Source organism: Mixophyes fleayi, chromosome 8 (assembly GCF_038048845.1).
Source record: "Mixophyes fleayi isolate aMixFle1 chromosome 8, aMixFle1.hap1, whole genome shotgun sequence".
NCBI lineage: Eukaryota > Metazoa > Chordata > Amphibia > Anura > Limnodynastidae > Mixophyes > Mixophyes fleayi.
This window is the reverse complement of record NC_134409.1, coordinates 104180895-104207346: the sequence shown is the minus strand read 5'-3', so window position 1 is coordinate 104207346 and position 26452 is coordinate 104180895. Positions and strand designations below refer to the sequence as shown.

The 26452-nt window shown below is 42.0% G+C and overlaps 1 protein-coding gene across 2 annotated transcripts; it reads left to right on the top strand.

The window, feature by feature from the left end:
• The first annotated feature begins 345 nt into the window (after window positions 1-345).
• Window positions 346-11305, top strand: EIF3D (eukaryotic translation initiation factor 3 subunit D). 2 transcript variants are annotated; one of them, XM_075183044.1, is made up of 16 exons: window positions 346-495; window positions 4076-4208; window positions 4430-4475; window positions 4915-5051; window positions 5266-5351; window positions 5467-5539; window positions 5613-5734; window positions 6624-6756; window positions 6877-7024; window positions 7614-7744; window positions 8133-8218; window positions 8428-8557; window positions 8670-8812; window positions 9766-9958; window positions 10530-10623; window positions 11190-11305. In XM_075183044.1, exons 2-16 carry the CDS (start codon window positions 4083-4085, stop codon window positions 11201-11203), a joined length of 1662 nt encoding a protein of 553 aa, XP_075039145.1. In that variant the 5' UTR covers window positions 346-495; window positions 4076-4082; the 3' UTR covers window positions 11204-11305. The 2 variants fall into 2 exon arrangements, with proteins under 2 accessions (XP_075039145.1, XP_075039146.1); XM_075183045.1 differs by lacking the exon at window positions 346-495 and adding an exon at window positions 1108-1217.
• Window positions 11306-26452: the final 15147 nt, after the last annotated feature.

Below are 26452 nucleotides of genomic sequence, written 5' to 3'. Positions count from 1 at the left end.
TTCACAGACAAATTTTCTGATGACAAAAATATTTAATAATACATAATCAAATCATTGGTAATACTTGTGTGCAATGTACTAGTGTCAGAAGCAACATTATACATCTCCGAAACATGACCAGTGAATAGGGAGGCGTGGCCACACCACAAGCAGATAGACCACGCCCAAGCCCTCACCTGTGTGCTCGCTACAGCGGACTCACGCCCACTCTGGTCATCCCAAACACACATACACGTATCTTAAGCTCGATGGTATTTGCCGGCTCGACAGCTACAGTAACACAAACTTTATGGTGATTACGTAACGTTTGTGCGTAACCTCTACTTGCACTCCTGGCACGTTCTGGACTTCCTGTTTTGCGACAGTACTGGCAGCTTTGGGACGTAACGCGGTCTTCTTTGGCCCAGCCTTGGAAAGAGCCGGTTCCGGGAAACGGGTTGGTGATCGGCGTGGAAGGAATCCGCCGCCATCTGGTTGAAGGAACGGGGGAAACAGGTGAGATGGCACATGGGCATGGCGGGAGGGGACCGCCCGAGGTTTAGAAGGGATATTGTTGTTTTAGGTCCTTAGAACGACGAGTTAGGGGCCGGAGGCCTTGCATACTCTGCAGACGTTACTAAGCGGCAGCTGATCACCTCAGGAGCTTCGGGAAGGGGAATTGTGAACGTGTCCTGATAACCGAGCCACATATGAATTGCCCCAATGTCGGCCAATATGGAATAGGCCAGAATCATTGGATGTATCTGCACTAGACTAAGGTTACATATGTTGTGTTATCACGCATAGTAGCTCCTACGGAGGTTTGTGTAAAGTGGACTGTCCACAAATATGTCTATGTGACTGAGGAACCATTGGCAGTATTGTTACTGAACCCACCTCTAACATCCTCTAGTGGATCGGATAGAAATTATTATATTTTAGTAGGTAATGTTGTCTAAGCATCTTGGATAGCTTAGTTTCTCATTCAAACACTAGAGGTTTTGTTATCACTTGTATAAAACGACTTCTGTGTCGGCCATTTTTCTGAAGACCAACTTGCATGAAAAACACTTGCTGTCTTACACAAAATGGCGCCCACACAAGACAGCCCTTAAGCTTTTCCCCGCTGAAATCTAATGTGGAGGGAGATGTTCAGTGATCTCTAGGCTTCTGAAGCCTCACCAAGTGGATACAGTGGATGAGTTTTATTTGTGGGTATTAAAAAGTAATAGACGCTGGTAAGCCTCATTAGCATCACTTTCTATTTCTGCTGTGTTGCTCTGTGGGACCGTTATATTTTATATGGAAAACAAGGTATCTGGAGTCGAGATGGTAGGTAGCTTATTTTGGTGAGCTTGAAAAGCGGAGAATGGCAGGATGCTGTAGGGTGAGGCCTTGTCAGTGATTTTAGGTGGAAGTGTGTTATATATGTGGAATGCTAGTGGTGCATAGTTTAAAATATTGGTATGAAAAACAAGCAACCGCTAAAGCTGGGTACACACTACAGAAATTTGAACCAACTTTTTATGCCGAGCGATTTTACATGCGATCGAGGGCCCGATCGCTCAGTCCATGGACTGCATACACACTAGCCTGGTTTAGGACGATAAAGGGAAGAGCGGACGTCATTTTAGTGACTTTTTACAGCCATGTTGTTGTGAGCAATGACTGTAATTTCGTACTCACTGTTGTGGATCGGTCGGAAGTTTATACACATTACACAGCGGAAACGATTTTGGAACGAAAATATTAAACGGTATGACCAACCAAATGAGGCAATAATCGTCCATTTAGGCAGACTCTCAACCATCTCTAACATCCTCCAGTGGATCGGATAGAAATTATATTGCACACACTGACCCGACTTTTGAAGGAGCGGTCGTATGTCTGCTGTTTGAGCCAATTATTGGACGAAAACAGTGTAGTGTGTACCCAGCTTAAGTGGAAAACAAGCCCAAACCAATTATAAAAAGCCCAACTTACAGAGGTGTTAATTTACTGAAAACCACGCTTATTGTTAATTAAATAAATACATATAAAGATTTCTACGATCTGTCCTTAATGTTTCCTCAATAGAACATTGGATACAGTGCTATACCATGTTTCATTCAGCATCTGGTACAGTAAAACATTGATCAATTGTGTTCTCACTGCTATTAAGATGCATTGAATGAGAGTTAATAATTCCAATACTTTATTCATCTACAATGAATGGTGACCAGTCGGGGACAAATACAAGATTACAAGTGAATGTAATTAGAATAATACTCCGTTTCCTTGCAGTCAGAGGACATGCAGTTTCCCCTCAGGCAATTTAATGTGTGAATATGTTAACCTTTAAAGGAGGTCACATCTTAAATCCTGGAATAGTCCTGGCTGTGCTGTACATCTGCCAGGCTCAGTGATAATAATATTCTACATACAGACAGAGCACATATATAAATATAATATACAGTATATAGAGAGAATATACGGTTCAAGATACATACTACAGACAGACGTACTGACACAAGAGACTCCTTTCTCCATTTTACATCCCCCTGGTTATTGGGGCCTTCAGCCTCCACCCCATGCATTCCTGCACAGGTTCCCCACTAAACCACTGCGGGAGATCCGGATTTCACACGTTCTTACGTCCCCGGGCCCCTCACCTCTTCTCAGTTCCACTGCTCCCTTCAGTCCTGTTGCCCTGGAGGCATGGTCATGTAGTGTAGTGCGCTTATTGCAAGTTGCAGCAAAAATTCGAGCTGAGGTCCCGCTAATACACATCTGCCACTTAAGAAGAGACCAGCAGCATCCAACACTGAAATGTTCTTGTACACAACAAGGCAATAAAGCTTTTTTTTTTGTAAAAAAAAAAATAGTGTTTTGATAGTGATGAACCCGAGCTTGTAAAGCACAAAATACCGCAACCCGCGGCAAGCAGAAAACCCCGCAACTTAAAAAACAAAACAAAAAACCAAGCTTAATTCGGCTTGTTATAAGCGGAATTGGCAACTATGGTGATGGGGGCAAGGGAGGTGAGAAATGGGTTATTGATGGGGCACTGACAGAAATGAGGGGGAAGAGTGCCCCTCCTCTTTTTGTTTTGATACTTGGTGGAAGCAACTTTAGCTGCTAATGCAGATGAGTTTATTTGGGTAAGTTGCTTCCAGCTTTGCTGATCTGGACTCCTTTTTTTTGTGCCTGTTCTAACTTGCACCAGGTTGGATAGAGCTATTGCTGAATAGCAAATTTTAAAACCATTCCACAGATTCTGCATGGGGTTTGGTATCTTTGCTTGGCTGGGCCACACAAGGACATTTTTTGGTTTGGTATTTAAGCCCCTCCAATGTGGCTTTTGTTCCACGCTGTGGGTAATTCTATAATTCTATCTTTTCCCAAATCCTAGGTCACTTGGAGGCTGCAGCAGGTTTGCCTCCATAATTTGCCTATATTATATATCTTGCTCCATACACTTTGCCCAACCCTCACACCCCTATAAAGCAAATATCTGTTATTGTTGTCCCGTGGACAGTTTCTCCCATCAGCAATGAAAGATTGGTAACTGTATCAGTTGCCATATGCCTCTTGGTTTCATCCTTAAGTGCCCTTCTCACACAGATACGGTTTTGGATGATGGCCTGTTCTCTAGCCAAATTTACACTTGTGCTATATTCTTCCTATTTTATGGTTTTACGGATTTGACGGTGCTATGGGCAATACTAAGGGCTAGATTTACTAAACTGCGGGATTGAAAAAGTGGGGATGTTGCCTATAGCAACCAATCAGATTCTAGCTGTCATTCTGTAGAATGTACTAAATAAATGAAAGCTGGAATCTGAATGGTTGCTATAGGCAACATCCCCACTTTTTCAAACCCGCAGTTTAGTAAATCTAGCCCTAAGTCTTTGAAATCTCCCTGTAGTCTTCCCTCTGGTGCTTTTCAAAAAACTTTATTATTTGATTTTCATCATGAAGTTCTTGTTTGTAAATGCACTAAACAACTGTGGGACTTCACAGGCTGGTGTGTTGAGTTTTAAATTAATTGAAATGCAAAAATTTTTTTTAATTGTGTAATATTTGATGGCTAAAGGAACTTCTGTTTTTCTTCCAGTCCTGTCATGATGGCTAAGTTTCTGGCTCCCGTGATAAATGACAACCCCTTGGGCTGGGGACCCTGCGCTGTACCCGAACAATTTAAGGACATGCCTTATCAACCCTTCAGCAAAGGAGATCGCCTGGGAAAGGTGCCTTATTTCATACATTTTCATCTGTTTTATGGGATCTAGAATGTTTGTTGTGCCAATGAGATCTGAAATGTATTACTGGCCCTTCTTTCAGTGAAACTTATTCCTCCCTTTTTACCCAAATGTTCTCTAAATTTACATGGGGTTTGTGATCTCGTGCGTCCCTGTGAACTTGTTTCCTTGAATAATAGGGTGTGTACTTTTTTGTTTTCGTTGATAAGGTTGCAGACTGGACGGGCGCCACCTATCAGGACAAGAGATATACCAGTAAGTATGACTTTACGTATTGGCCTCACACTTACAATGAGACAGCTCATTATGTCTGATTTCAGAGCTGGGAAAATAAACCCTTTTGGGAAGAAAAAGTTTTGTCTTATGAATTCTGTATACAGAGCTGTCAATTTTATTCATTATATAAAAATCAATAAATTAAAAGAAATAACAAATAGGATAGGGAAGGACAACAGGGGGGGGGGGGTTGTGATATTATCATTTGTCATACCAGTGTCAAATAAGCACAATTAGACCTTTGTAACGCATAGCAACCAGTCGGTTTGTATTTAAATGCTCTGAGTAGTCATAGCAAATGTTTGTTTAAAGTCATTCCTATTCTAGAATAATTACTTGAGGACAGATTAATGAATTACACATACGTTGTTGATAGAGCTTACTTGGTTATAATCTGTTGAAATGATCTCCTTCCCAGATAAATATTCTTCCCAGTTTGGTGGTGGCAGTCAGTATGCATATTTCCACGAAGAGGATGAGACCAGCTTCCAGCTGGTGGACACCACCAAGATGCAGAAAACCGCGTACCAGAGGAATAGACTACGCTTTGCCCAGGTAATGAGAGAAAACATGCATTCATGCCTGGGAGCTTACTATTGTGGGGTCTGGCACCAAAGGAAATTCGGTTGTTAGTTATAACAGGAGAGTCTGGGATGTATTAGAGGAAGTTTGTTTCATCACATTATAGACAGTTTTGGAAAGGAGCTTTGTTCTAGAATAATTAAATTTTTATATTGAACTAAATTACTTTTTCTTCTTTTACTTGCAGAGGAATTTGCGTCGAGATAAAGACAGAAGGAATATGCTTCAGTTCAACATGCAGACGTTGCCTAAGAGTGCCAAGCAAAAGGAGAGGTGTGTGAAGATTTGGAGACACATGCAGGCATTTTGGGCTTTTATAGACTTTGCTGGCTTTATATGGGTTAGTGCTTTGCCACAAAAATAACAAATATGTTCAATCCCATTTCAGGGATCGTCTGAGACTCCAAAAGAAATTCCAAAAACAATTTGGTGTACGTCAAAAGTGGGACCAAAAATCTCAGGTAAGCTCTTATTCACTTTCTTTTTGTGGCACTTTTCCATGTTTTGACGCACTATTTCCTGACAACCTTAAAGGCCCAGCTGAAGCCAAGAGATTCCTCTGTAGAGGTGCGCAGTGACTGGGAAGTAAAAGAAGAAATGGATTTCCCCAGACTGATGAAAATGCGTTATCTTGAGGTCTCTGACCCAGTGGACATGTGAGTGACTATATAACTCTTCCTCATTCATTTTATGTAACGTTTAACAAGCCATAGCAACAGGCACATGAATAGGACTAGAGCAATGTATGACTTCATTACAACCATTATTTTTTGTCTTGTTGGCTACAGATTTGGTATAAGTAGATATTTGTTGACATGGTCCTATTGTCATTATAAGCAAATAAAATAGGCAGTTTGAGGTAGCGAGGGGGGTTCATCTGTTTTGTTTGTTAACCCCAACTTATAGGGAATATCCACTTGTGTGCTATGTAGTACTACTGACCACTGTAGTTACATTTTCATGTTTAAAGCTTTGAAGGCAAATGTATACGGCCTTCCCTGAGATCCATTCCACCGCTATTACATCATGGCTAATACGTTACTTATAGCAGTTTATTGCGTCTGACCTTCTTATAGTGTCATTACTGGTCTGCAAGCAATATAAACTTCGTTAATGCAAAGACTTTGAAGGCAGATATCCATGTATTGTATATACAAAATAGACTGTAACTTATAGCGTACAGGGGGCACAATTTAAAATGCCTCTAGTAAAATTGTATGAATGTCTTCAATGAAAAGAAGACACAACCTGTACTTGGTGCAACATTGTTATTTGCTATTTTTAATACTTAATTGATTATGCCCTATAAATATTATGAACAGGAAGGTTCTAGTTGTTAACAAGTATGTTGATGGATTCATTAGTCCTTCACTTTGTCAGGCTGCCTTGATGACCAACTTATAAAAGTACCCTTCTTTTTAATTAGTTGGGTTAGGGTGGGAACATGTTTAGAATACTGTGCTTCTCTTTGGTTTTTGGGGGAGGGGAAGTTTTTTGTTTGGGGTTTTTTTTTTAACTTTTTTATTTTCTCTCTTGCAATGCCAGAGAGTGCTGTGGAAGCATAGAATACTATGATAAAGCCTTTGATCGAATCACAACAAGAAATGAGAGACCTTTAAAAAGCATTAAGAGAATCTTCCACACTGTGACTACAACGGATGACCCAGTTATCCGAAAGGTGAGATCTGCCATGTATATTTTAAACCTGACTATTTTACTGTAATCCACCCAATCTGTAGTAGCCTCCTTTATCTAAGAAGTAGTTACATGTAATTGATGTATTTTTTTCCGTCCACAGCTGGCTAAGACACAGGGCAATGTCTTTGCCACTGATGCAATTCTTGCCACCCTTATGTGCTGTACCCGTTCCGTCAACTCCTGGGACATTGTGGTCCAAAGAGTGGGGTCCAAGATTTTCTTTGACAAGAGAGACAACTCAGACTTTGGTGAGGGTCATGGTTTCTTGGGGGAAGTCATATTGTATTCATGCTACACAAATGATGTTGATAGAGGAATAAACAGGAAGTTCTGATACCTTCTCTAATAAGTGGCGAGTTCTGATGTCATCACTTCAGTGTATAGTAGGAAACAAGTTGTTGTGCATATTAAGGTATAATGCACCCCATGTGTCTTTATATGGTTGCAGAACTTCTGACTTTTGATATTCATAAAACTTACAGTAGGGAGACCATTTTCCCATATACAAAGTACTGCTGATAACAGGAACACTGAAAAAACTGCATTTTGGAAATTTAGTGTGTACTTGTTTCCTGTAGAGATCTAATTTATGTACTCCGCAGCTTGATCTGAGCATGCCTGTAAAAATAAATGCATAGATCTTATGATAAAACACCTGGTCGTCTAAAATGTATTCCCTTGTTATAGTCATAGATATGCTCTATACATTTTTTTAATATACATGTTCTATACATTAAAAAAAACTGTTTTTGTAAACTGAAATGTTAGCAGTTTTGTCCAATCATCAGAATTTCTGGTCAACTAAAGTCTTTCCTGTACCTTCCACTGTGCCTCTAGATCTGCTGACAGTCAGTGAAACAGCCAATGAACCTCCGCAGGATGAGGTGAACTCCTTAAACTCTCCAAGAAATCTGGCCATGGAGGCCACATACATCAACCACAACTTCTCCCAGCAGTGTTTACAAATGGTGAGTGTGGTGGGAGCATAATCATTGTATACAGCTGTCCCATCTTATCTGGTCACTTTAGTTAGGTGCACTAGCACCTAGGGAGCGGATCATTATAGCTCCACCCAGGGGGCTGCTACGTGAAGACATTTTTCCCAGGGCCCTGTGGTTGGTCTAATAGTCTGGAGTGGTGCGAGCAGGAGGGTCAATTAGAACTGCACCCATTGTTCCTTCCGCTCATTCCTCTGCTATATACTACATACTGTACAGTGCAGTTGATTCCAGGCTTAGTTATAGTCTGGTTTTTATTCTGCAAAAGGCGGCTGACTTCATGGTGGTTCTTTCTGGAGCACCAAGTTTTAGGCCTGACTATTACATTTTCTTACTCTGTGCTGAATTCTTCCCACAGGGCAAAGAAAAGTACAAATTTCCCAACCCAAATCCCTTTATAGAAGATGATGTGGACAAAAATGAGGTGGCCTCTGTGGCATACAGGTGAGTGCATGTTTCCGCTGCTCCAGTAAGGAGACCCCTCTGTGAAGTAACAAAACAGTTTTTATTGGATATTCCAATTAAGCGGACTTTGTTTACAAGGATCCAAGCCCCTTACCCTGCTTTATTAAGCAAAATGGATGACCAATTGGGAATATACCTATAAAATTGCTGCAGGGGACTGCTCTTCATTTTGTCATATCTAATTACAGGTACCGACGTTGGAAACTTGGAGATGACATTGATTTGGTGGTTCGGTGTGAACATGATGGAGTGATGACTGGTGCAAATGCAGAGGTGTCATTTATAAATATCAAGACCCTAAACGAGTGGGACTCCAGAGTAAGTCATGATGTATTATGCTTTTTATAAGAGATGTGCAATTTGTTATGCAAGTCATGATCATTCTGTGGTCGTTTGCTGATGCTATGCTTCTTCGTTTATCTGTTTCCAGCACTGTAATGGTGTGGACTGGAGGCAGAAGCTGGACTCCCAGAGGGGAGCTGTGATCGCCACTGAGCTGAAGAATAACAGCTACAAGTTGGCCAGATGGACTTGCTGTGCTTTGCTGGCTGGGTCAGAGTACCTTAAATTGGGGTAAGTTGTGCCTTGGTTGTTTTGGGTTATTTTACTGTTTGTTTTAAATGTAAAACACTTGGGTCTGATTCATTAAAGAGCGTAAATGCTGATTTGTGCTGTATGTTACGTAAAATCGTTGCCCAGAACTGGACCATATGGTAGTGAAGAAAAAAACATCCAATTCATCATGGAGCGCAAAGTATCCTAACTGCAGCCTTTGATTTCATGGGTGGAACAGGCAGGTGACTGTGTATGTACATAGTCAGTGTACAGTAAGGGCTTGCTAAGCCCAAGCGCACACAGCATTGTTAGATTACAGTTCGGTCAGCTCCTAGGTGCGTGGTTTTTGTCATATTACTTGCACCAGCTGCAGGTCAGGTGTATCTGGCTATTACTAGTGTTGACGGTTGTGAATATACTAGAACTTGAGTTTGCTATCAGGCGCAACTAAATATTAATTTTAGGTACGATAGACATTTCTAACATCCCAATAATATCAATAATTTTTATTTTATGTGGGGGGGGGGTTAATTTGTTTAGTCAACACGTGATATTACTAGAATTTACTTATTTCTTTTTTTTCCCGTGCGGTCTTCTGGGACTTTATATTCCACTTATGTATTGGACATATCCTGCCATGTATTGTGTGTTTGAGTAGAGCGCACCTAGACCCATAGTCAATAAGATGTATATTCAGATCCGCTCCTAGTTGAATATTGACGTGCATATGCCCAATTTATGTGCGTATAAAACACAAAAAGCAAGCAATGTAACAAACGCAATTTATGATTGTTTTGCGCCCCTTAATGAATCAGGACTTATCTAGTAGATGCTCTGCTGATCGCTCAAGTGTCAGTTTATACTTGCATTAGAAAAGGGGGTTAGTTATAGTATGGGAATACTGATGATAAACTTTGTCTAGAACATTTTGGTTTTCCATGTGTGTAATTTATTTCTCTCTCTCTTCTAAGGTACGTGTCCCGCTACCATGTAAAGGATTCCTCACGCCATGTGGTCCTTGGCACTCAGCAGTTCAAGCCCAATGAGTTTGCCAACCAAATTAACTTGAGCATGGAGAATGCCTGGGGAATCTTGCGCTGTGTGGTTGACATTTGTATGAAGCTGGATGAAGGCAAATACCTCATTTTGAAGGATCCCAACAAGGTAAGTGCAGACACTGACCGATCTTCAGCAGGCTATGGGTAGCCATGCATTTTTATAGATGACCAGTCTGAGATAAATCCACTTATCAGGAAAGTCTCATGTTTACCATTTTTGGGAACTTCAGAATGTTAAATTCAGATCCTAGATGTATTGTTTTATTCTGTGATTATTTTTTTTTTATTATTTTTTTTTTTTTGGGGTGTATTTTACATAAACATTGAAAACTGATCCTTTACATTAACTTTAACCACATGCAGATGTAAGAAGCCATTCTCCTTGCCAGGCTTACATTGTAAGTGTTAGGGTTGTCTGTTGCTTACACAGGATTATCTGAGCACAATTCAGATTGTGGCCCTTCATGCTTTATGAATGGCTTTTAATAAAATGCAGATAAGAGACAGCTATGGCCCTAAATAGTCCTTCATAAATGAATCATTGCTCCTATCTCCAGTCTGTAAAAGGGGAAGTGTCTTGTAAATTTCAGTGCAGCTTGCACAGACAGACCATTTTCTTGTTCCATGTTGGCTCACATCTATCTACATTCTCCTTTGTAACTGTTTCTTTTTCACAGCAAGTAATTCGGGTATACAGCCTCCCTGATGGAACATTTAGCTCGGATGAGGATGATGATGATGATGACGAGGAAGAAGAGGAGGAAGTGGAAGGTATATACAGCAGGGCATTTACGATTAGCAAGCACATTTGTTCAACAAAAATCAATATATACACATACTCTGAGGTTGAGTAGGGGACTGCTCAAGACACTATTTTATTGTTTAGGGTGCACGTATTTTATGGTATTTACAAATACTTTTGTGTCTGCACTTGGATTTTGAAGCAATTAGGACATATTAACGTTGCTGGTAGGTTTTATATCTGCATTAAAACTATGGCAACTAATAAAATATATCATTGTCTAACTTGCTCTGTTTTTAGTGCACATTATGGTCTATTGAGGAATGTTAATAAATAGCTATTATATTCTTATAATCTCCATAAATTACAGGTTGCATGTGATTGCTCTGCAAATAGAGGGATGTCAAGTTTGTGATCCAGCAGTTGTTAGACCTGTAAATAGAGTAAAACCTTAGCAACAAAGCAGTTTTAGTTAAAGTGCTTTTTATTTGTGGCCGTACCCTAATTGTAGTCATTGTATCTGAAGAGAAATGACACTGGGTACACCAATAACATGTGCAGTGAGTCTTCTAACTCCATCCTTTTCTCATTACAGAGGAAGAGAGCTAAGTTCATGGATACATCTGATCGATTCCTCCACCGTGTGTGTGTCCTCTCACGCAGACTTTCAATAAGACCTATTATAAGAGACGATTAAAGATTATATACAGACCTAGCCTGCCTTGTGTGTTTAGTGTCCTTTCAAAGCTCCAGTTTTGCTACTTTTTTCTCACACTTGTGGTTCCGCGTAACATAGTTCTTTTCCTAGGATCAGCAATGAGGCTTTATTGGGATTTGCTGTATTCAGAGAAGATCTCGATGCTAAAGGCCATAAATTTCAGTTTCTAGTAGAGACAAACCAGCACTATCTTCATAGCTGGCATGGCAGAAGGACAGAAAATACAGCTCTATATAATCCCAGCATTAGACATGTATTGCCTGACAGCAGTTAAGGGAGGCAAAGGTTAGGAAATAAAATTTGCCTGCCAGGAAGAAATGAAGTGGATGCCTGCTGGTGGCTATGATCAATGTGTTGAGGTTTAGGCTCTTTATTTGCAAGGGGGCTCATTATGTTTGCCTATGTTTTGTATTGTTTGCTGTCAATTACAGCTATTCGAGGTATGTTTTGTCTGCCCCCTTATTAATTCAGTTGCTTCGGTTATTGGGGGGTGAGCACGTTTCATTCTTTGCATGTGGTTTACAGAGTAGAATAGAAACCATCAATTAGATGATGGAGTATAACTGATCGACACCTAAACGCAACAAGCTTGTCATTAGCTGTACATATCCATAAATTATATTTAAAGCTTCTCTTTTCTCAGAAACAAAAGATAAAAAAACTATGACAATTCATGTTCCTGTTTTATATGAGCTTATGATTATGCTTAGAGTCTTGGTATTATTTGTTCACTCTTCTGTTCTGTTTTACCCTGTATGGTCAACTGTCTCTACTATGTATGGCGCTGGGGAAATCTTGTGGCGCCTTCTAAATAAAGGATGATAATAAAAATAATGATAATGGTTATTCACTGAGCAGCAGAAGATAGTCAAAGAATAGACTCATGCTACTTATAACGACTTTATTGGGAAGTCACTATCTGCATGTTTATGTAAGTTTTACCTTTTTGGACCATGTGATTACTACATAAAAAATGATTTCAGTCATCGTGCTTGATGGTGCATGACAAGTTCAGCCAATAAAACTACATGAGTAATGTTACAGCTGAGAATATCTGTAGGTTATAAATGCTCTAATGAGCAAGTAGTGATGTTGACAACCATCTGTAAGCAATCAGTACTGAGTTTTAGAAGTGCTGTTATCAGGAATAACAAACTATTAGAGCAGGCCTGGCCAATCTGGCTCTCCAGGTCTTGTGAAACTACAAGGCCTAGCATGCCCTGCCAGCTATCGGCTGACTATCTACTGGCAAAGCATGCTGTTGCTTGTAGTTTCACAACACATGGAGAGCCACAGGTTGGCCAAGACTGTATTAGAGATTATAAGGATATTCAAAATTACAGTGGAATTCTATGCTCCTTAGAAGGTTACACATTGCTGTGAAAATCATTAATACGTCTTATAAAAGTGCTGCCTTTCACATTTCATTTACTCTGACAATTACACAGCATCTATTCAATACGTTCAGAATGTGGCTTTAAAGAGACATTACACAGGCAAAATTTGCAATTTATGATACCATTGTTGAAGAAAGCTCATGAAATCTCATCTACACTTTGCCAAAAACCATTGGGGGATCCACATAACAAGTGGATAAGTAGTCTAAGGTTTGAGGACAAAGATCCCTACTGTCAAGCATGGTGGTGGGTAAATACATTTATAGGGATGCTTCAAGGACTGAAAAACTTGTCACAAAAGAGGACAAAATAGATGCAATAGGATATAGACAAATGGAGGAAAACTGCAGTATACAAGAAACCTTTGACTTGGAAGAAGTTTCATATGTCAACACGATAAAATCCCAAAGTATATAATGGCCCCATTGGATTGGTTTAAATACAAAAAAGTATGGTCCTGTTTTCAAGTCCACTGAGACTCTGGAATTTGAAAATTACTCTTCACAAAGGGGCCCCTTTCAGCATGATGGAACGCGAGACAGTGGTGAAAGTAGCGATATGGAAAATGTAAGTGAATGGAATTTGATAGTTTGCAATGGAGGCAGTAGGAGAAGTGGCAGTATGGCATTCCACCACATACAGCTCCACTGACTTGAGCAATACTGCAACATTGAACTGGCAAAGATAATTGTCCAGATGTACAAAGCTGGTAGATACTCAACTAAAAAGAGATACCAACTATCCAAATTTTGCCTGTTTTTGTTTGCAATTAAGAAAAAGCCTTGCTGTTTTTCTATTTGATTTTTGCACAGAAACGAAAAGGGACGTTGACTACAAGATTACATTTCTATACTGCACATCTCAGCAGATACGTGTATTCTGAGGTCTTGCAATGTGGATATGTTATTTTTACACTTATATGTTGCACGGATATTTAAATACAACTACACTTACAGGGCCTGATTCATTAAGGCATGCAAAGCAAACAATGTGTTTTTTTTTTTTGGTTTTTTTTTAAGCCAAGCATTAATACAGGTGCATGTTTGTATTCAATTACAAGCGGATAGCTTTTTGAATACAGGTGTAGGCACGGTCTACATATATGGAACAATTGCAGAGAAAAATCCCCCAGCACACTGCTACAACCAAGGAGTTGCTATATTTATTTGTACATAAAAGTGTAGAAATCTCATTTGCAAGTTTATGAAAAGCCACCCGCCACTTCATGGTGCTTCTGCTAATAGGGTGGTCCTAACTCTAAACAGTGAGTTCCTCTTTTTGGGCCATACATATGTGTTTATAAATTAAAGCTAACTTACCAAGAGGTACCCCAAAAGCCTCCAAATGGCAATATGGCACCAGCACTCCCCATCAGCTACTGACACCTTAGCATGTCTCAAACGAACAATACAGAAGTGGAAGTTGCGCGATCAATTTATAAGTTCATGGCAGGTGCTTGAAAGAGTGGGGTTATCCACAGGGGCAGGCTGGAATGGGGGGCATATGTCCCCCAGACCGAACCAAAAATGACTATTTTGGGCCAGTCCCTCCCTAGTCTCTCTTTGTGGCTGGCCCCTACTCCAGGACCAGCCACCTTTTCCCATTGGCAGCGGTCTGTCCCCCCCCCCCCTCCCTTCCACTATGTGTGGCCGCCAATTGGCGCACCACGTGACAGGTGTCGTCCCATGTGTGAAGACTACACAACGCACAGTGCAGATGGAACCAGATATGTGCGGGGGGCAGGTATATTAATATGTGTGTGGTTCAGTACTTTGTGAAGGGGCCAGTATATTGTGTGTGGGAATCAGTAGATTGTGAGGGCAACACAGTGGCCTAGTGGTTAGAACTTTTGCCTCACAGCACTGGGGTCATGAGTTCGATTCCCGATCATGGCCTTATCTGTGTGGAGTTTGTATGTTCTCCCCGTGTTTGCGTGGGTTTCCTCCGGGTGCTCTGGTTTCCTCCCGCACACTCCAAAAACATACTGGTAAATTAATTGGCTGCTATCAAAATTGACCCTAGTCTCTCCCTCTCTGTCTGTGTCTGTGTGTGAGTGTGTGTCTATATTAGGGAATTTAGACTGATGATGAGGGGGGCAGTATATTGTGTGTGTGTGAGGGAAGGGGGTCTTGATATAATGTGGGAGGAAGGCTATTAATTTAATAGTTGAATGCAGGTGGGGGAATAATCATTGGGTGCTATTTTATTTGTGGGGTGATGGTGGGGCAGTTTAGTTTAATAGTGGGGCCTATGAATTTAAGATGGGGTGGGTGGTTTGGGAGCAATAAATTGAATGTGAGGCTGATTTGGGAATAATTAGGTCTATTTATTAAATGTGACATCATCATAGGGGCTCCTCCTGTCTAATGTGCACTGGAACCCCCAGAGCCTTAATTCAGCTCTGGACCAGGGTGTCAGATTGACACCTAGTGCTCTGCTCCTGCTCCCAGTAGCACCCCTCATATCATTTGTTGTAGGATAACCCTAAAACAAATAATAACCCTCTTAGTATATCGTGCAAGGCAAAAACATCAGGTTTTTAAAGCAAAAGGCCTTTTTGAATCTTGATAATTCAGCCTGTGTTCACTACTGTAATTGAACATTATACTATAATCTATTGCTAAAATATGATTTATACCCCATTATAATCAGCCAGGTATGTTAAAAAGAAGTGCTGTAGGGAGAAGGAACTTATAAAACAAAATGTAATATAAAGAGAGGTTTGTTTTTTGTTGCATTATTTGTTTTCATTTTTTAAGATTTATCATTTATAATAATAAAGTATCGCTGGGTTAAGCAACACTAAAATAGCCACTTTTTATATTGATAAATAAACATTGGACTGAAAACCACCCTTTAAGGATGGGATGCTGCTTATGGGCCAGTGCTATATGCTTGCCCCCTGGGCTAAAGTCTGCCAGCCAGCCCTTGGTTATCGAGCAAGGAACAAATACAGAGAAAAATCCCCCAGTTGCTACTTCTATTTCATTTATATAAAATGCAGAAATCTCCGTTGCACACATTTGCAAATGTATGGAAAGCCACCTGCCACTTCACGGCGCTTCTGCTAATAGCTCTACATATATGGCAGTTGCCGTATTAAGACAGACACAAGGATGTGCAGGATACAAACAATACATATGTGCAATAAAAAAGTCCCAGTAGAACGCACAGGAAAAAACGTATCAATTATTGTCACCTGTTAGTAATGTAATCATTAATGAAAAAGCAAAACAAAAAAATTTCCAATGAAATACATTTATCCGATTGTTATTAATGCCTACTATACATAAAAAGCATTTTTAAGTTTACAAACACATGTTCTAGCATACATTAGTGACTGTCATCAGTATCACTTGGCACTTACACCTGACCTGTAGCTGGTGCAAGAGATACGACTGAAAAACGCGTATCTTAGCGATGTCCAAAGCTTTGAATTGGACGCTGCTGCGTGCTCCCGACTTCTGCATGCCCTTACTGTACATTGCATACATGTATACTCCCCTTTGCCTCCCTGTCACGTCCTTCAAATCATAGGCAGTTGGAAGTGTCATTTACGTGCAAATATGAATTGCGTACATGTTTCAGATTCATGCATGCACATAGTGAATATACTCAAAATACACAAGCAAATGGACTTAAAACATTATGAGCCTTAAGGAACTTAAGTATTTTCAGAACAGTCGGCTAGTTCACCATCATTTGTTTTTTTCTGCCACAACTTGTCTGTTTTGTTCACTATTTGTTTCTGGTTTGGTCACTACCATGGTTGATAGTGCTTAGAAAAAATTATACCTTAGGGAGAGAGCCATTGCTTAGTATTTTAGATGTTCTTTGTTCACTCCTTCAACCAAAATCAATGAACTACTTACCTACCTGAATGTAAGGTTAGCTTACGAGATAGCTCACAGGTGAAGCCTGTTAAGAGCGTTTTGTCGATATCCAATAACGATTGTCGAATCTCGATTTGTGTTTCCAACGCACAAATATTTATTCTCAATAAGTAGCGGAATAATTTAAGCGAAATTATAGTAAGTACAGCCGTTACTTATCGCAGGCGCTCTGGATCCAGTGTACAGTCATTCAGGTCTGAAGTCTGTGGTCAAGGTGACTCAACACTACATGAGAGCTACTGCTTATATGCAAACAGAGATACAGTGAAACAATGCAGATGGTATAGCTTGCTTCTATTGGTCCCGGCTTCAGGAGGGTCCAGGGAGTTGCACATCATAGGCTGATTCACTCTAAGGAATCCAAAGGTGGGGGTCATCTCTCCAGGGGATGAGCTCTGTTCTTCCCGCCAAAACTCCAATTTTACAATCAGTCCATTAGCATTTCACAGTCAATATCATATTAAAGGTTTATTCCCTAACATCAATAACTAGAGTATGCAATGTGCGATCTCTTCGCCGAATGTATCGAACAGCTGCTGATGTAAAGGGGATTAATATGTTATCAGACATGACATATTTCCTTTAACCTGAACCATATGTATCACTAATATGCATATAACTTATATTATTACATATAAACACTACTATATTTTGACATAAATAACTATGTGTTGCGACTACGATTAATGTGTACTATTTACAAATGTGTGTGTTGGTGCGAATGTATACTAAAGTGTAAAAACAGTTATTGCCATGTGTCGCGGCTGAATACGCCCTTCCACGCCGTAGCGTGCTCTACGCATATTTTCAGACAAAGACAATCAAGTTTGCTCGATATTAATTGAGATGACTTTATCCAATTTGCTGACTTCGACAAGCCCTAGATCACCACTCAGGGTGTTATAAGTTTATATTGCCACAAACTACTCTACAAGCAACTTTTGGACAGTGAGGTAAGCACAAAGACATTCTGCGTATTCTCCAAAAATATATGCTCCTACTGATCCAGTAGTGTTAAAACAGAGGTGGTCCTGTAGCTGAAGAAAACATATAAACAACAGCTGTTTGATGATGACTGAGACTACCCATAGCATCAGGTAATATTCAAGTTTCCATAGCATTATATCGTACTCCTCTTTCAGAGACATCTTAGGTCAACAGTACCCTGTGAGCCGTAATTCAGCTAGTTCATTGTCAGTGATCCCCCTAGTTACCACAATTTCTGACCCTCTGTAAGAGGTCTGGAAAGTACATGGTGTGGTGTAAGAAAAAAAAAACAGGTTCTGGGTGTAAAATCTTAATCCCAGTCTAGAGAGGGGTGAGCAGCCTCATTGTAAAATCCCTCCACAGAAAGTGATATGTCTGTCGTGCTTTAAAACTTATAAGGACAAAAAATAGGATACATTTATTGGGTACTCAATAGATATTTAAAGGAAGACTGTTTCAAGCCCTTATCTAATCTTAGCATGTCCATAGGTCATTTTTTGCACGTTCAGCAATGCCTCCAGAGGTTAACTGCATTAGTCAGCAAACATGTCTGAAGCACATAAATGCTAATTAAGCACCAGTTACTTGAATCCCATAATTGAGTTGTATTGTGAGATCCCGCATGTAATATCATAATAGAGGATTCCAGAGTAGGACATTTTAGAAGTTATGTATTGTTACACACTTCCAGTTTCCAATCAGAAGACTCAGGCCACATTGTTGTATGGATTTTTCATATTACATTTTCTCTTGTATCTGGTGATCACACTATGGTGTTATAACTGCCTTGGGTAAAGGATGGTTTGGTACCACATATTTGCAGATTTAACCAGCTAACCCCACTGATTATACACCCAATGTAGAGATTTGCAGTGTGGGATTTATCAGTTGTTAGGAGCCAAAGCACCCTGATCAAAGACAGCACAAGAAGCTGTCTAGTCAGTCAACAGTCAACATATTAAAACTTTAATTTTAAACTAAATATAATACACCCAACATTACCCCGGGCCATGCTTTCCCCACTCCCCTTCCTTCCCAACTAACATGTCCTTTCTTCCCCATCCCAACTTAAGGTCTTCTTCTAGACCTCTCATCTTCCTTTCATCCCTGTTTCTTTTCTTCCTTTCCTCTAACTTCCGTTTCTAATTCTTGTTTTCCTCATCGTTAATTGTGTCTTCCAGTTTGTTATTCACTACGTTAAATGCGTCAGTCCTCAGTCCATTTTTAATGTGCTTTGGCAAACACTGTTTCTCTGCCATGGGGGAGTACTTCATTGCAGATCCAAAGAACGAGAGGTCTCCCTTCACACTTATGGACATTTTAGTCTCAAGATACTTACCTGTGATTCCACACACAACACCTTCTAGGGTATTATGTCTCTCTCTGTTTCTCGCTCTCTCTCTCTCCCTCCCCCCCTCTCTCTCTTTATTTTTTTTTATTTTTTTCCCCCATTAGTTGAACAGAAAGGCTGTGTGTACCTGTGTTTGGCTCTGACAGCCTTATCAAAACTATGCTTCCTCTGGTGCCATGGTCACACAGAGCAATAGCTGATCTAGTGCAGACAGGAACCTCAGCAGTTGCCACCAAATCCATGCTAACCTTGCCCATGTTCATTCTGTGCACCCTGTTCGCAGAGATGCCCACAGTGGCACTGCAAAGTTTGCAGTTGACAGTTACCACGCCCTTCACCGAGTGTGCCCTTGGAAGTCTGAAATACTGCCAAGCCAGAGTGGAGAGGACTCCGGTGCACCCCACATATGAATTATGGGTAGGAAGCAAGGAGATATTTATTGTAACCACTGCAGATGCATCTGTCTTCCCTGGATGCTACCCCAAACATCCAGTGATGCTATAGTAGTGGAAATAACAGTAGGAGGCCCTCTTCTGATGAAGCTGCAAACTGCATAAGTAATCCCTATCAGGACAACACGGCCAGAACTGTCTGTTTTACATACCAGTGTGGGTAGAATGCTGTCGACACATCCACCAATATCGCAAACAATGCTTTCAACGCCACAATAACTTATTTGTTGTCACTAGCAAGAGTTGTAGGTAAGGCTCCATACTGTCCCAAACTTACAAACAGGCACTCATGGCTCAAACCATAGTCCTGAAACCTGTTCCTACCTGCCAACTTTGCTCTCCATTATGTATTATGTGTATATTATACATCCAGCCTGCCATACTCCTCTATGTTATATTATCATCATCATCATCATCATTTATTTATATAGCGCCACTAATACCGCAGTGTTGTACAGAAAACTCATTCACATCAGTCCCTGTCCCATTGGGGATTACAGTCTAAATTCCCTAACATACACATACAGACTAGGGTCAATTTGTTAGTAGCCAATTAACCTACTAGTATGTTTTTGGAGGTTATATAACCTCTCTCTACTATACTCCCTGTTAGATACATCCTCTGCCATATTAGAACTACCAATGTTCCATAAGTCATATCCATGAAGGCACAAGATCAGAGGTAGGAAGATCTGCTACCATCAATACTTGGCAAGAGCAGTAGCTCTATTTCAGCAATTTTAAATATGTTGTGGCCACTATTATATATTTATCAAAGTAGGAGGGATTTGGTTACTGATTTGAGTGTTGTTCAGAGTGGAGGGTGCTGGGCAACGGGAAAACTTCAAAAATGTGTGTCTGGGAAAAGGTTCTGGTGTGGGAAATGGAAATCTTGAAAAGTATTCATTAGAAAAGTGAATACCTCCAGAAAAACATAAGACGGAGAACTGTGTCTCATGTAGGCAAGGGCTGTAGCACCAAGAAATAAACACTTAGGGGTATATTTACTAAGCTGCGGGTTTGAAAAAGTGGGGATGTTGCCTATAGCAACCAATCAGATTCTAGCTGTCATTTTGTAGAATGTACTAAATAAATGACAGCTAGAATCTGATTGGTTGCTATAGGCAACATCCCCACTTTTTCAAACCCGCAGCTTAGTAAATCTAGCCCTTAATGTCAGTTTGATTAGTTTATTATGCCTTGACATTTTGTGTTGGACATTACATTCAGATTTACTCACATGCACCTTATTGCCATAATATTTATTTTACTCTGTTTGCATCAGATCTACGGTGAGAAATGTTCCTTCAGCATCCAGGAAAAGAATTGCTCATCAAGTCTCATCAATAAGAGCTTCAATCTGAAATACAACTCAAATGTATCATGAAGAACCAGTTAGATAGAGACAATGCACAATAGTTTTACCAGCCTCCTGCACTACCACAGCCATATTTAATTTCACCTTAACAAAAAGTAAAGGTAAAACATTTTCAAATTTAATATACCATTCTTCACTATTAATATTAATTTTATATATCGCTTTCTCATAGTTTTAAGCAGCAGTGGAAGTGGAAATTAAGAAGTGCTGGTATGGAACTTTGAAATGAACGGCTGGGGGCACCTGAAGGTTTATAAGTTTTGATTGTGTGAATTTGATTTTAGATGCATTTTAGCACTATATAGTATAATATAAAACATATTAAATGATGCAAGGCTCTGCCTTGTGTCCCCCACCTCTCCTGTGTCCAATCACCTTTTCTCTACTTCTCCCTCGTCTACTTTGTGTACTTACATTTTTCCTCATTTCCCCATATTATAATAAAACTATCCAAAAAAGCTCCCTAAATGATGCAAGGCTCCGCCTTGTGTCCCCCACCTCTCCTGTGTCCAATTACCTTTTCTCTACTTCTCCCTTGTCTGCTTTGTGTACTTATTTTTTTTCTCATTTCCCCATATTATAATAAAACTATCCAAAAAAGCTCCCTTAAATCTTCCATGTTACCCTTTATCTTTTCCTTTTATGTTTCTATGTGCCCCTATCTTCATTGGAGGTATACCCCTCTCTCCCTCCCTACCTGCTCTCCCCTGTGCCCCACATTCTACTTCTCTCACTCCTCCTTATTCCCTGTTCCTCTCCATCTATCCCTCTCGATTATTCCATCTGACTAGTGAATTCTAAATGGACAGTATATGATACATGTTTTAGGATTTCCCATATTTTTTATATAAGTAAGCAGGAGAGGGTGGGGGGATATATATGCATGTGTTTAATAGGGAAGGGGTTGTTTACTTTTTCTTTTATTCCAAATGCCATAAAACTAAATATAGGGACATGTCACCAGTTGAGACTTAAAAGAACAATAACTATGACTGCAGAGGAAGTAAAGTCAGTAAAGAGGTAGATAAGGTATGGACAGCTAAGAAGCAATGGAAATGTTAAGGGATGAGAGACAAGGTTAGATGGTGGCAATGAGGTAAGGAAAAGAAGAAAGGCAGGGGCAATAGAAACAATGAAAAATACAGTACATTGAAGAGGCAGATCAAAAAACAAGAATAGGGTGCAGGGGCATCAATGGTTTGGAATGACTACCGAGGATGGTTATTTCTGTGGATTGAAAGCCAGTCAATAGTTCTGAACAAGGAGATGGTTCCTGAGTTGGGAGTCAAGGTGGTAAAAGGCCTCAGGCACAAACGAGTAGACGACCATGTAGTGCAGTGATGGCTAACCTGTGACACTCCAGGTGTTGTGAAACTACAAGCCCCAGCATGCTTTGCCAGTAGATAACTAGCTGATAGCTGGCAAAGCATGCTGGGGCTTGTAGTTTCACAACAGCTGGAGTGTCACAGGTTAGCCATCACTGATGTAGTGGCTGATGAGTTGCTGGGTGATGAGCTAGTAAGGCGCACACATGGGAGCTGCAGGTAGGCTGTTAATGGGAAGGATTCCAGGTGCTGACGAGCAGAGATTGGGATCCTCAGCAGGGACAGCAGTCTAAACAGGTGGCTGCATGGACGGTCTTATGTTCACCTGTGTCTGCTTGTAGAGCATGTGTGCTGCTTGTACGGAAATGGGGCGAAGAAGTGACGGTATTTCATACAGACACATGCCGTCCCACTTTGAGCACTGGTTTTAAGTGTTCATCTACATCAAGCATGGAGCTGAACATATTTTCTGGAGTCATAATACAAGCAAGTTCTCTAAAATCAGGTATAAAATAAGGTTATTTTGTTTATATCTAAACTTTTATATCTTTATCTTTTCCATGACTGGTAGCCTAGTTGGCACAGAAATCTTCTATATTTTTCCAGCTGGTTTCATACAGGTGGGACATGGTAAGGTCTATTGTGAGGAAGGGTAGGGGCAGAAAGAAATGGTAGTCTATAGCTTCAATTGTACATCTAATGCCGTCTATGCGTATTGTGTCCCTGAGTGTAGCCCAAGAGGTGAGCAGCAGGACTATTGCTCAGTTTGGCCACATACATGGGAGCTTCGGCTCAGAGACCACATCTCTTCCAGGGTACACTGGTCCTGACTGCACAAAGAAGTCGCAGTCAGTGGTCATCTGACTCAGTGCCCCCTCAGTGTCCTCCTGCTACACGTTTCAGAGATGGGCTCCTTCAACTGGCAATTAGAGAACACTCCATAATGATTCCATGTTACATTTCATGGAAAACACATAGGTGTAACAATTAGCATGATGATGTCATAATGAGCCACATGCAAAAACCCAATATGTCTATTGCCTTGTTATAACATCCCTATGTTCATTGTTACACCTGTGTGTTTTCTATCAAGTGCCTTTACAACATTAACATGTACAGTGCTGCTAAATATGACAACACTTTATGAATTAAAAATAAAATAGGTAACCCACTATATGCCTATATTTTTACTTGTAGCTCTGTAAGAGCAATTATTCTTTTATATTTGAATATATTTTGACACACTTGATCTACTGGAAGTTTTAGTTTTTGCAGAGCTCTGATTTCCCATACTATGCAAAACTAGCATCCTCTCTTTTACCTCTACAACATACACCAATCAGACATAACATTTAAACCCCTTAATATTGTGTAGGTCCCCAAAACAGCTCTGACCCATCAAGGCATGAACTCCACAAGACCTCTGAAGGTGTCCTGTGGTATCTGGCACTAACATGTCAACAGCAGATCCTTTAAGTCCTGTACGTTGCGAGGTGGTACCTCCATGGCTCTGATTTGTTTTTTCAGCACATTCCACAGATTCTCGATTGGACTGAGATCTTGGAAATTTGGAGGCCGAGTCAACATCTTGAACTCTTTGTCATGTTCCTCAAACCATTCCTGAACAGTTTTTGCAGTGTGGCAGGGTGCATTATCCTGCTGAATGAGGCCATTGCCATCAGGGAATACTGTTGCCATGAAGGGGTGTACTTGGTCTGCAGCAATGTTTAGGTAGCTGGTACATGTGAAAGTAAGATCCACATGTATACCAGGAAAGAAGGTTTCCCAGCAGAACATTGCCCAGAGCATCAAACTGCCTCAGCTGGCTTGCCTTTTTCCCATAATGCATCCTGGTGCCATATTTTCCGCAGATAAACAATGCACACGCACCCAGTCATCCACATGATGTAAAAATAAATGTGATTCATCAGACCAGGCTACCTTCTTTCATTGCTTCATGGTCCAGTTCTGGTGCTCATTTTAGGTGATTTTGATGGTGGACAGAGGTCAGCATGGACACTGACCGGTCTGCGGCTACGCTGCCCCATACGCAGCAAACTGCGATACACTGTGTGTTCTGACAACTTTGTACCATAGCCAGCATTAACTTTTTCAGCAATATGCGCTACAGTAGCTCTTCTGTGGGATTGGAACAGATGGACTAGCCTTCGCTCACCACATGCATCAATGAGCCTTGGGCGCCCATGACCCTGTGACCAGTTCATCGGTTATCCTTCCTTGGACCACTTTTGGTAGGTAGTAATCACTGCCTACTGGGAACACCCCCAGACATGCCGTTTTGGAGATGCTTTGACCCAGTTGTCTAGCCATCATAATGTAGCCCTTGTCAAAGTCACTCAGATCCCTGCTCTTTCCTGCTTCTAACACATCACCTTCAAGCAGGGCCGGACTGGCCATCTGGCACTTCTGGCAAATGCCAGAAGGGCCGATGGCTATATGGGCCGGCCCGACTCCCCCTGTCTTCATGGTAGCTGGTTCCTCCCCGGGAACCAGCTACCTCTGTTGCGCTCCCTCCCCCGTTGCACTTACAAGCAATCAGTTTTCAGATTTTTTTTCTCTGAATGGGGGTCGCGGGGGTGCCGTGATTTTCGGGGAGGGGGGGTTGCGGGGGTGCCGCGATTTTCGGGGGAGGGGGTGCCGCGATTTTCGGGGGAGGGGAGGTCGCGGAGGTGCCGCGATTTTCGGGGGAGGGGAGGTCGCGGGTGTGCCGCGATTTTCGGGGGAGGGGAGGGCTGCGGGGGTGCCGCGATTTTCGCGGGGGGGTGGGGTGGGTCGCGGGGGTGCCGCGAGATGCGCTCGGGGATCGCCAGTGTGAGAGAGCCAGGGGGTAGGGGCTGCTGGGGGAGTGGGTGAGAGAGCAAGGGGGTGCTGGGAGAGGGGGTGAAAGCCAAAGGGGAAGGGGGTGCTGGGAGAGGGGGTGAGAGATCCAAAGGGGAAGGGGGTGCTGGGAGAGGGGATGTGATCCAAAGGGGAAGGGGGTGCTGGGAGAGGGGATGAGAGATCTAAAGGGGAAGGGGTTGCTGGGAGAGGGGATGAGAGATCCAAAGGGGAAGGGGGTGCTGGGAGAGGGGATTAGAGATCCGAAAGGGGTGCTGGGAGAGGGGGTGAGAGAGCAAGGGGGTGCTGGGAGAGGGGGTGAAAGCCAAAGGGGAAGGGGGTGCTGGGAGAGGGGGTGAGAGAGCCAGGGGGTGCTGGGAGAGGGGGATTAGAGATCCAAAGGGGAAGGGGGTGCTGGGAGAGGGGATGAGAGATCCAAAGAGGAAGGGGTTGCTGGGAGAGGGGATGAGAGATCCAAAGGGGAAGGGAGTGCTGGGAGAGAGGATGAAAGATCCGAAGGGGGTGCTGGGAGAGGGGATGAGAGAGCCGAAGGTGGTGCTGGGAGAGGGGATGAGAGAGCCGAAGGTGGTGCTGGGAGAGGGGATGAGAGAGCCAAAGGGGAAGGGTGTGCTGGGAGAGGGGATGAGAGAGCCAAAGGGGAAGGGTGTGCTGGTAGAGGGGATGAGAGAGCCGAAGGGGGTGCTGGGAAAGGGGATGAGATAGCCAAAGGGGAAGGGGGTGCTGTGAGAGAGCTAGGGGGTGCTGGGAGAGGGGGTGAGAGAGCCAGGGGGTAGTGGGTGCTGGGAGAGGGGGTGAGAGAGTCAGGGAGTGCTGGGAGAGGGGTGAGAGAGCGAGGGGGTAGTGGGTGCTGGGAGAGGGGGTGAGAGAGTCAGGGAGTGCTGGGAGAGGGGTGAGAGAGTGAGGGGGTAGGGGGCATTGGAAGAAGGGGTGAGAGAGCCAGGGGGGAAGGGTGTGCAGGAAGAGGGAGTGAGAGAGCCAGGGAGGTAGGGGTGCAGGAAGAGGGGTGATAGAGCCAGGGAGGTAGGGGGTGCAGGAAGACATGTGAGAGAGCCAGGGGGGTAGACAGTGCAGGAAGACGTGTGAGAGTGCCAGGGGAGAAGGTGTTGCAGGAAGACGTGTGAGAGTGCCAGGGGAGAAGGTGGTGCAGGGGGTTAAGTAAGGGACAAAGGAAAAGATGGTGCAGCGGCATAGGTAAAAGAAAGTGTAAAGGGAGAGACATCTTAAGAATGGGAATGTCAGGGATACAGCCCTCATAAAACACAAGTAGTAATGAAGAATAGGAATGCACAGAGGGGACAATTCACTTATATTTTCCATACCCCCACTTCTAAATTTCCGCTTCGACCACTGCCCTCAGTTCCTGCTCCCGACTGCCTGTGAGCTGACAGCTGCTGATCCCTCCTCGCCCAGCGCACCCAGTAGGAGAACAGAACACAGGATGCCATAATCAGGTAAGTTCAAATAATTTCTCGTATGCAATGTGTTTTTAACCATCCTT

Excerpts from the sequence above, each read along its gene's own strand:
- EIF3D (XM_075183044.1), top strand. The coding sequence starts at position 4,083 with ATGATGGCTAAGTTTCTGGCTCCCGTGATAAATGACAACCCCTTGGGC. Across the intron at positions 6,757-6,876 it reads ATGACCCAGTTATCCGAAAG|CTGGCTAAGACACAGGGCAA; the intron begins GTGAGATCTGCC and ends TTCCGTCCACAG. Across the intron at positions 8,813-9,765 it reads TCAGAGTACCTTAAATTGGG|GTACGTGTCCCGCTACCATG; the intron begins GTAAGTTGTGCC and ends CTCTCTTCTAAG.